At 79.4% G+C, this 10,342-nt stretch overlaps 1 protein-coding gene and 4 non-coding genes across 5 annotated transcripts; 1 reads left to right on the top strand and 4 right to left on the bottom strand.

The window, feature by feature from the left end:
* Positions 1–477: 477 nt before the first annotated feature.
* Positions 478–596, bottom strand: LOC131276498 (5S ribosomal RNA). Its single transcript, XR_009183970.1, has one exon. It is a non-coding gene; the product is annotated as a 5S ribosomal RNA (ribosomal RNA).
* Positions 597–2,655: 2,059 nt separating this feature from the next.
* On the top strand, positions 2,656–7,538 carry LOC139437786 (basic proline-rich protein-like). Its single transcript, XM_071212463.1, has 4 exons — positions 2,656–2,805; positions 3,455–4,639; positions 4,762–4,856; positions 6,317–7,538. Exons 1-4 carry the CDS (start codon positions 2,656–2,658, stop codon positions 7,536–7,538), a joined length of 2,652 nt encoding a protein of 883 aa, XP_071068564.1.
* Positions 3,338–3,456, bottom strand: LOC131276505 (5S ribosomal RNA). The gene has a single exon (XR_009183977.1). It is a non-coding gene; the product is annotated as a 5S ribosomal RNA (ribosomal RNA).
* On the bottom strand, positions 6,178–6,295 carry LOC131276500 (5S ribosomal RNA). The gene has a single exon (XR_009183972.1). It is a non-coding gene; the product is annotated as a 5S ribosomal RNA (ribosomal RNA).
* Positions 7,539–8,978: 1,440 nt separating the features above from the next.
* LOC131276504 (5S ribosomal RNA) lies at positions 8,979–9,097 on the bottom strand. Its single transcript, XR_009183976.1, has one exon. It is a non-coding gene; the product is annotated as a 5S ribosomal RNA (ribosomal RNA).
* Positions 9,098–10,342: the final 1,245 nt, after the last annotated feature.

Below are 10,342 nucleotides of genomic sequence, written 5' to 3' on the forward strand. Positions count from 1 at the left end.
GGGGCCACGGGGCAGTGGGCGGCTGGTTGGGTGGGGCTGTCCCCTGGGCTCAGGGGGCCACGGGAAGTCTGTGGCATGGGGCCCATCGGCGTGGTGCCAGGCGAGGCGGGGAAGGCGAGAAGGGGCAGGCCGGGTGTGCACGGTTCCGGGACACGGGCCAGGGGCAGGGCCCGCCGGACGCGGACAGGTGTAGCGGGCCTGGGGTCTTGGGCCCAGGCGCAGTGGGCGCGGGCCCCTGCGAGCCCCAGCCGGGTGAGGGTTGGTGCGTGGCTGCGAGCTGCACGGAAAGGCTGGGTGGCCGCCGCCTGAGTGGCTGCCTGCGTGACTGCCTGCGTGGCTGCGCCGCCAGGAAAGGGCGCGCGCGGCTTGGGGCCGGGGCCCGGGGGCGGGCATTCCTGGCCGTGACGGCTGCGGGGAGCCCGGCTCGGGGCGGGCAAAAGGAGCGCGAGCGAGAGGGAGGGGGAGGCTGGTGGCAAAAGCCTACAGCACCCGGTATTCCCAGGCGGTCTCCCATCCAAGTACTAACCAGGCCCGACCCTGCTTAGCTTCCGAGATCAGACGAGATCGGGCGCGTTCAGGGTGGTATGGCCGTAGACGCCGGCTGCCGCCGCCGGCAGCCTCAAGGAGCCCGCTGCGCGCCCGCCGCGCCGCCAGCCGCCAGCCGCAGCCTCCCGCTCCCGCCCCGCCCGGCCCCGCCCCGCCCCCGGAGGCTGAGGGCGGCCGCCTCCGGGCCGACCGTTCAGCCCGCCGCCGCCGCCGCCAGCCGTTCCGGCCCGCCCTGGCCTCGGGCCCCACCTGCCCCGCACGCCACTGGCTCCCGGGAGCCCCGCCGCTCGCCTGCCCACACGCCACCGGCCCCGGCCCGCCCTCGGGCCCACGGCGCGGCCCGCGCGCCCCCGACGGCTCAGTCCCCGGACGGCGCCCCGCCGACTCCCCACCGCCACGCGCACCCCGTGGCCTGCCCGGCCGGCCGGCCGGCCCCCGACTCTCCCGCAGCGACCCGGCGCAGGCGCGAGCGCCGGCGCCTCCTGCCGGCCGCCCGGCCGGCCGGCCCTGCCTCACCGCCCGGCGCCGGGGGCTCCCCGAAGCGCCTGCCACCCCGCCCACCCGGCGCCCCTCAGCCGGTACCGCCCCGGCCCAGGAGGGGGGGCCGGCCCCAGGCCCGGCCTGCCGCCCACGCGCCCGCTTGTCTCCGGTCCCCGGCCCCCGGCCCCCCCACCCACACCCTCACCCCGCACGCCTCTCCCCCACCCCCCCCTCGGAGCTCGGACCCTGGGCCCTGGGCCGCCGCAGCGGGTCCCCGCGTCCAGACCTCGTGCTCCCGGCCGCGCGCGCCGGGCTCTGCCGCGCGCGCCGGGCTCTGCCCTCGGCCGCCGGGGCCCGCCCCCAGGAGCCACGCCCACCCGGAGGGCGGGGGTCGCCCCGCACGCCGCCCGGCCTTCAGGCCACACAGCCGCGCCGTGCGCGGCAGCGGCCGCTCTCCCTCGGAGCGTCGGCCACGAGCCGCCTGTCGGATGCGGGCGGCCGCGCTGGCTGCAAACGCTCACCCAGGAGCCAGGTGGAGAGCGGCAGGTGGCCGGGTCGGGGCCAGGCTGTCCGGAGGCCTGCGCAGCTGGGGCCAGAGCACAGGCCCTGGGACCTGGCACCGGGGGCTGCCCAGCCGCAGCGGGAGGCCCCGAGGCGCACGCAGCGCAACCGCACCCGGGCCGCGGCGCTGGGCGGGGCCTCGGTCCCCACGCACCTGCGCCTGGGCCCTGCCGGGCTGCCGGCACGGGCCTCTCGTCCCAGAGGCCCTGGCCGCAGAGCTGGGGCCCCGGCCCGCTGCCCTGCCGCCCCGAGCCCCTCCAGGCGTCCCGGCCTCAGCCGGCCTAGGCCTCGCTGTCGCCAGCGCCTGCTGACGGCGGAGGTCGCCCAGCTCCCGCAGGTGCGCCTGGCGGGAGGCGAGGGCGACACGGCCGCCCGCTCGGCCAGGCCTTCCACAAGGCGCCTGGGCGCTTGCCGCCCGCCGGCGGGAGGGACCCTTGCAACCCGCGCCGCGCGCCCCGTGGGGGACATCTCCCTCGGGAGGCCGCTTCCTTCAGTTCTCCGGCTAGCGAGACCCGGCCTCGGCACACCTGCCCGCCGCCAGTGACGGCCTGGACCGCTGGGCCTCGGTCTCCCAGCCCCTAGCCCAACTGGACGTGGCGCGGGCTGCCAGGACAGCGCCTCTGCTCGCCGTGCCCTCGTGTGCCCTCGGGTCCCGAGCACACATCCTGGGCCTCGGGCCCTGCCGTCCCCCCCCCACCCCCACCCCCCGGGGGAAAGAGGCCCCGGACTGCTGCTGGGGCCAGAGGGGCACGGGCCACAGGCCTCCCGGGCAGCGGACCGGCGAGTGTCCGCCGGGCAGGGCAGGGAGCTCTGGCCCAGCGGGCCGGGTGGCGGGTGCTGGTGCTTGGCTGGACCCGGCGGGGAAGGCACCGGCCCGGGACCCGGGCTCAGCCACGTGGGAGCCCCGCTCAGCCAGGTGAGAGCCCGGCTCAGGCAGGTGGGACCCGGGCTCAGCCAGGTGGGTCCCGGGCTCAGCCAGGTGGCCCCGGGCTCAGCCAGGTGGCCCCCGGGCTCAGCCAGGTGGCCCCCGGTCTGCCTCCGCCGCCGGCGGCGGTGTGTCCAGGCGCCATGGCTCTGAATGCCACCAGCCCCGTGCGGGAGGAGCGATGGGCCCCGGGCCCGCGGGGCTTCTGTCCGTGCGTGCGTGCGTGCGTGCGTGCGTGCGCCTGCGTGCCTGCTTCGCGGGCTCCGGACCGTGTCCCGTTGGTCGGCACAGGGGTACCGACCGCACTGGCTGAGGGAGAGCGAGCGCCGCCCGCTTTCCCGCTGCCCGAGGGGCCACGGGGCAGTGGGCGGCTGGTTGGGTGGGGCCTGTCCCCTGGGCTCAGGGGGCCACGGGAAGTCTGTGGCATGGGCCCATCGGCGTGGTGCCAGGCGAGGCGGGGAAGGCGAGAAGGGGCAGGCCGGGTGTGCACGGTTCCGGGACACGGGCCAGGGGCAGGGCCCGCCGACGCGGACAGGTGTAGCGGGCCTGGGGTCTTGGGCCCAGGCGCAGTGGGCGGCGGGCCCCTGCGAGCCCCAGCCGGGTGAGGGTTGGTGCGTGGCTGCGAGCTGCAAGGAAAGGCTGGGTGGCCGCCGCCTGAGTGGCTGCCTGCGTGACTGCCTGCGTGGCTGCGCCGCCAGGAAAGGGCGCGGGCGGCTTGGGGCCGGGGGCCGGGGGCGGGCATTCCTGGCCGTGACGGCTGCGGGGAGCCCGGCTCGGGGCGGGCAAAAGGAGCGCGAGCGAGAGGGAGGGGAGGCTGGTGGCAAAAGCCTACAGCACCCGGTATTCCCAGGCGGTCTCCCATCCAAGTACTAACCAGGCCCGACCCTGCTTAGCTTCCGAGATCAGACGAGATCGGGCGCGTTCAGGGTGGTATGGCCGTAGACGCCGGCTGCCGCCGCCGGCAGCCTCAAGAGCCCGCTGCGCGCCGCCGCGCCGCCAGCCGCCAGCCGCCAGCCTCCCGCTCCCGCCCCGCCCGGCCCCGCCCCGCCCCGCCCCCGGAGGCTGAGGGCGGCCGCCTCCGGGCCGACCGTTCAGCCCGCCGCCGCCGCCGCCGCCGCCGCCGCCGCCGCCGCCGCCGCCCGCCGTTCCGGCCCGCCCCTGGCCTCGGGCCCCACCTGCCCCGCACGCCACTGGCTCCCGGGAGCCCCGCCGCTCGCCTGCCCACACGCCACCGGCCCCGGCCCCGCCCTCGGGCCCACGGCGCGGCCCGCGCGCCCCCGACGGCTCAGTCCCCGGACGGCGCCCCGCCGACTCCCCACCGCCACGCGCACCCCCGTGGCCTGCCCGGCCGGCCGGCCGGCCCCCGACTCTCCCGCAGCGACCCGGCGCAGGCGCGAGCGCCGGCGCCTCCTGCCGGCCGCCCGGCCGGCCGGCCCTGCCTCACCGCCCGGCGCCGGGGCTCCCCGAAGCGCCTGCCACCCCGCCCACCCGGCGCCCCTCAGCCGGTACCGCCCCGGCCCAGGAGGCGGGGCCGGCCCAGGCCCGGCCTGCCGCCCACGCGCCCGCTTGTCTCCGGTCCCCGGCCCCCGGCCCCCCACCCACACCCTCACCCCGCACGCCTCTCCCCCACCCCCCCCTCGGAGCTCGGACCCTGGGCCCTGGGCCGCCGCAGCGGGTCCCCGCGTCCAGACCTCGTGCTCCCGGCCGCGCGCGCCGGGCTCTGCCCTCGGCCGCCGGGGCCCGCCCCAGGAGCCACGCCCACCCGGAGGGCGGGGGTCGCCCCGCACGCCGCCCGGCCTTCAGGCCACACAGCCGCGCCGTGCGCGGCAGCGGCCGCTCTCCCTCGGAGCGTCGGCCACGAGCCGCCTGTCGGATGCGGGCGGCCGCGCTGGCTGCAAACGCTCACCCAGGAGCCAGGTGGAGAGCGGCAGGTGGCCGGGTCGGGGCCAGGCTGTCCGGAGGCCTGCGCAGCTGGGGCCAGAGCACAGGCCCTGGGACCTGGCACCGGGGGCTGCCCAGCCGCAGCGGGAGGCCCCGAGGCGCACGCAGCGCAACCGCACCCGGGCCGCGGCGCTGGGCGGGGCCTCGGTCCCCACGCACCTGCGCCTGGGCCCTGCCGGGCTGCCGGCACGGGCCTCTCGTCCCAGAGGCCCTGGGCCGCAGAGCTGGGGCCCCGGCCCGCTGCCCTGCCGCCCCGAGCCCCTCCAGGCGTCCCGGCCTCAAGCCGGCCTAGGCCTCGCTGTCGCCAGCGCCTGCTGACGGCGGAGGTCGCCCAGCTCCCGCAGGTGCGCCTGGCGGGAGGCGAGGGCGACACGGCCGCCCGCTCGGCCAGGCCTTCCACAAGGCGCCTGGGCGCTTGCCCGCCCGCCGGCGGGAGGGACCCTTGCAACCCGCGCCGCGCGCCCCGTGGGGGACATCTCCCTCGGGAGGCCGCTTCCTTCAGTTCTCCGGCTAGCGAGACCCGGCCTCGGCACACCTGCCCGCCGCCAGTGACGGCCTGGACCGCTGGGCCTCGGTCTCCCAGCCCCTAGCCCAACTGGACGTGGCGCCGGGCTGCCAGGACCAGCGCCTCTGCTCGCCGTGCCCTCGTGTGCCCTCGGGTCCCGAGCACACATCCTGGCCCTCGGGCCCTGCCGTCCCCCCGGGGGATAGAGGCCCCGGACTGCTGCTGGGGCCAGAGGGGCACGGGCCACAGGCCTCCCGGGCCAGCGGACCGGCGAGTGTCCGCCGGGCAGGGCAGGGAGCTCTGGCCCCAGCGGGCCCGGGTGGCGGGTGCTGGTGCTTGGGCTGGACCCGGCGGGGAAGGCACCGGCCCGGGACCCGGGCTCAGCCACGTGGGAGCCCCGCTCAGCCAGGTGAGAGCCGGCTCAGGCAGGTGGGACCCGGGCTCAGCCAGGTGGGTCCGGGCTCAGCCAGGTGGCCCCGGGCTCAGCCAGGTGGCCCCGGTCTGCCTCCGCCGCCGGCGGCGGTGTGTCCAGGCGCCATGGGCTCTGAATGCCACCAGTCCCGTGCGGGAGGAGCGATGGGCCCCGGGCCCGCGGGGCTTCTGTCCGTGCGTGCGTGCGTGCGTGCGTGCGTGCGCCTGCGTGCCTGCTTCGCGGGCTCCGGACCGTGTCCCGTTGGTCGGCACAGGGGTACCGACCGCACTGGCTGAGGGAGAGCGAGCGCCGCCCGCTTTCCCGCTGCCCGAGGGGCACGGGGCAGTGGGCGGCTGGTTGGGTGGGGCCTGTCCCCTGGGCTCAGGGGGCCACGGAAGTCTGTGGCATGGGGCCCATCGGCGTGGTGCCAGGCGAGGCGGGGAAGGCGAGAAGGGGCAGGCCGGGTGTGCACGGTTCCGGGACACGGGCCAGGGGCAGGGCCCGCCGGACGCGGACAGGTGTAGCGGGCCTGGGGTCTTGGGCCCAGGCGCAGTGGGCGCGGGCCCCTGCGAGCCCCAGCCGGGTGAGGGTTGGTGCGTGGCTGCGAGCTGCACGGAAAGGCTGGGTGGCCGCCGCCTGAGTGGCTGCCTGCGTGACTGCCTGCGTGGCTGCGCCGCCAGGAAAGGGCGCGCGCGGCTTGGGGCCGGGGCCCGGGGCGGGCATTCCTGGCCGTGACGGCTGCGGGGAGCCCGGCTCGGGGCGGGCAAAAGGAGCGCGAGCGAGAGGGAGGGGGAGGCTGGTGGCAAAAGCCTACAGCACCCGGTATTCCAGGCGGTCTCCCATCCAAGTACTAACCAGGCCCGACCCTGCTTAGCTTCCGAGATCAGACGAGATCGGGCGCGTTCAGGGTGGTATGGCCGTAGACGCCGGCTGCCGCCGCCGGCAGCCTCAAGAGCCCGCTGCGCGCCGCCGCGCCGCCAGCCGCCAGCCGCCAGCCTCCCGCTCCCGCCCCGCCCGGCCCCGCCCCGCCCCCGGAGGCTGAGGGCGGCCGCCTCCGGGCCGACCGTTCAGCCCGCCGCCGCCGCCGCCAGCCGTTCCGGCCCGCCCCTGGCCTCGGGCCCCACCTGCCCCGCACGCCACTGGCTCCCGGGAGCCCCGCCGCTCGCCTGCCCACACGCCACCGGCCCCGGCCCCGCCCTCGGGCCCACGGCGCGGCCCGCGCGCCCCCGACGGCTCAGTCCCGGACGGCGCCCCGCCGACTCCCCACCGCCACGCGCACCCCCGTGGCCTGCCCGGCCGGCCCCCGACTCTCCCGCAGCGACCGCCGCAGGCGCGAGCGCCGGCGCCTCCTGCCGGCCGCCCGGCCCTGCCTCACCGCCCGGCGCCGGGGCTCCCCGAAGCGCCTGCCACCCCGCCCACCCGGCGCCCCTCAGCCGGTACTGGTACCGCCCCGGCCCAGGAGGCGGGGCCGGCCCCAGGCCCGGCCTGCCGCCCACGCGCCCGCTTGTCTCCGGTCCCCGGCCCCGGCCCCCCACCCACACCCTCACCCCGCACGCCTCTCCCCCCCCCCCCCCCGGAGCTCGGACCCTGGGCCCTGGGCCGCCGCAGCGGGTCCCCGCGTCCAGACCTCGTGCTCCCGGCCGCGCGCGCCGGGCTCTGCCCTCGGCCGCCGGGGCCCGCCCCCAGGAGCCACGCCCACCCGGAGGGCGGGGGTCGCCCCGCACGCCGCCCGGCCTTCAGGCCACACAGCCGCGCCGTGCGCGGCAGCGGCCGCTCTCCCTCGGAGCGTCGGCCACGAGCCGCCTGTCGGATGCGGGCGGCCGCGCTGGCTGCAAACGCTCACCCAGGAGCCAGGTGGAGAGCGGCAGGTGGCCGGTCGGGGCCAGGCTGTCCGGAGGCCTGCGCAGTTGGGGCCAGAGCACAGGCCCTGGGACCTGGCACCGGGGGCTGCCCAGCCGCAGCGGGAGGCCCCGAGGCGCACGCAGCGCAACCGCACCCGGGCCGCGGCGCTGGGCGGAGCCTCGGTCCCCACGCACCTGCGCCTGGGCCCTGCCGGGCTGCCGGCACGGGCCTCTCGTCCCAGAGGCCCTGGGCCGCAGAGCTGGGGCCCCGGCCCGCTGCCCTGCCGCCCCGAGCCCCTCCAGGCGTCCCGGCCTCAGCCGGCCTAGGCCTCGCTGTCGCCAGCGCCTGCTGACGGCGGAGGTCGCCCAGCTCCCGCAGGTGCGCCTGGCGGGAGGCGAGGGCGACACGGCCGCCCGCTCGGCCAGGCCTTCCACAAGGCGCCTGGGCGCTTGCCGCCCGCCGGCGGGAGGGACCCTTGCAACCCGCGCCGCGCGCCCCGTGGGGGACATCTCCCTCGGGAGGCCGCTTCCTTCAGTTCTCCGGCTAGCGAGACCCGGCCTCGGCACACCTGCCCGCCGCCAGTGACGGCCTGGACCGCTGGGCCTCGGTCTCCCAGCCCCTAGCCCAACTGGACGTGGCGCCGGGCTGCCAGGACCAGCGCCTCTGCTCGCCGTGCCCTCGTGTGCCCTCGGGTCCCGAGCACACATCCTGGCCCTCGGGCCCTGCCGTCCCCCCGGGGGATAGAGGCCCCGGACTGCTGCTGGGGCCAGAGGGGCACGGGCCACAGGCCTCCCGGGCAGCGGACCGGCGAGTGTCCGCCGGGCAGGGCAGGGAGCTCTGGCCCCAGCGGGCCCGGGTGGCGGGTGCTGGTGCTTGGGCTGGACCCGGCGGGGAAGGCACCGGCCCGGGACCCGGGCTCAGCCACGTGGGAGCCCCGCTCAGCCAGGTGAGAGCCCGGCTCAGGCAGGTGGGACCCGGGCTCAGCCAGGTGGGTCCCGGGCTCAGCCAGGTGGCCCCCGGGCTCAGCCAGGTGGCCCCCGGTCTGCCTCCGCCGCCGGCGGCGGTGTGTCCAGGCGCCATGGGCTCTGAATGCCACCAGCCCCGTGCGGGAGGAGCGATGGGCCCCGGGCCCGCGGGGCTTCTGTCCGTGCGTGCGTGCGTGCGTGCGTGCGTGCGTGCGCCTGCGTGCCTGCTTCGCGGGCTCCGGACCGTGTCCCGTTGGTCGGCACAGGGGTACCGACCGCACTGGCTGAGGGAGAGCGAGCGCCGCCCGCTTTCCCGCTGCCCGAGGGGCCACGGGGCAGTGGGCGGCTGGTTGGGTGGGGCCTTTCCCCTGGGCTCAGGGGGCCACGGGAAGTCTGTGGCATGGGGCCCATCGGCGTGGTGCCAGGCGAGGCGGGGAAGGCGAGAAGGGCAGGCCGGGTGTGCACGGTTCCGGGACACGGGCCAGGGGCAGGGCCCGCCGGACGCGGACAGGTGTAGCGGGCCTGGGGTCTTGGGCCCAGGCGCAGTGGGCGCGGGCCCCTGCGAGCCCCAGCCGGGTGAGGGTTGGTGCGTGGCTGCGAGCTGCACGGAAAGGCTGGGTGGCCGCCGCCTGAGTGGCTGCCTGCGTGACTGCCTGCGTGGCTGCGCCGCCAGGAAAGGGCGCGCGCGGCTTGGGGCCGGGGGCCGGGGGCGGGCATTCCTGGCCGTGACGGCTGCGGGGAGCCCGGCTCGGGGCGGGCAAAAGGAGCGCGAGCGAGAGGGAGGGGGAGGCTGGTGGCAAAAGCCTACAGCACCCGGTATTCCCAGGCGGTCTCCCATCCAAGTACTAACCAGGCCCGACCCTGCTTAGCTTCCGAGATCAGACGAGATCGGGCGCGTTCAGGGTGGTATGGTCAAGAGCCCGCTGCGCGCCGCCGCGCCGCCAGCCGCCAGCCGCCAGCCTCCCGCTCCCGCCCCGCCCGGCCCCGCCCCGCCCCGCCCCCCGGAGGCTGAGGGCGGCCTCCTCCGGGCCGACCGTTCAGCCCGCCGCCGCCGCCGCCGCCGCCGCCGCCGCCGCCGCCGCCGCCCGCCGTTCCGGCCCGCCCCTGGCCTCGGGCCCCACCTGCCCCGCACGCCACTGGCTCCCGGGAGCCCCGCCGCTCGCCTGCCCACACGCCACCGGCCCCGGCCCCGCCCTCGGGCCCACGGCGCGGCCCGCGCGCCCCCGACGGCTCAGTCCCCGGACGGCGCCCCGCCGACTCCCCACCGCCACGCGCACCCCCGTGGCCTGCCCGGCCGGCCGGCCGGCCCCCGACTCTCCCGCAGCGACCCGGCGCAGGCGCGAGCGCCGGCGCCTCCTGCCGGCCGCCCGGCCGGCCGGCCCTGCCTCACCGCCCGGCGCCGGGGCTCCCCGAAGCGCCTGCCACCCCCGCCCACCCGGCGCCCCTCAGCCGGTACCGCCCCGGCCCAGGAGGGGGGGCCGGCCCCAGGCCCGGCCTGCCGCCCACGCGCCCGCTTGTCTCCGGTCCCCGGCCCCCGGCCCCCCACCCACACCCTCACCCCGCACGCCTCTCCCCCACCCCCCCCTCGGAGCTCGGACCCTGGGCCCTGGGCCGCCGCAGCGGGTCCCCGCGTCCAGACCTCGTGCTCCCGGCCGCGCGCGCCGGGCTCTGCCCTCGGCCGCCGGGGCCCGCCCCCAGGAGCCACGCCCACCCGGAGGGCGGGGGTCGCCCCGCACGCCGCCCGGCCTTCAGGCCACACAGCCGCGCCGTGCGCGGCAGCGGCCGCTCTCCCTCGGAGCGTCGGCCACGAGCCGCCTGTCGGATGCGGGCGGCCGCGCTGGCTGCAAACGCTCACCCAGGAGCCAGGTGGAGAGCGGCAGGTGGCCGGGTCGGGGCCAGGCTGTCCGGAGGCCTGCGCAGCTGGGGCCAGAGCACAGGCCCTGGGACCTGGCACCGGGGGCTGCCCAGCCGCAGCGGGAGGCCCCGAGGCGCACGCAGCGCAACCGCACCCGGGCCGCGGCGCTGGGCGGGGCCTCGGTCCCCACGCACCTGCGCCTGGGCCCTGCCGGGCTGCCGGCACGGGCCTCTCGTCCCAGAGGCCCTGGGCCGCAGAGCTGGGGCCCCGGCCCGCTGCCCTGCCGCCCCGAGCCCCTCCAGGCGTCCCG

Source organism: Dasypus novemcinctus, chromosome 28 (genome assembly GCF_030445035.2).
Source record: "Dasypus novemcinctus isolate mDasNov1 chromosome 28, mDasNov1.1.hap2, whole genome shotgun sequence".
NCBI lineage: Eukaryota > Metazoa > Chordata > Mammalia > Cingulata > Dasypodidae > Dasypus > Dasypus novemcinctus.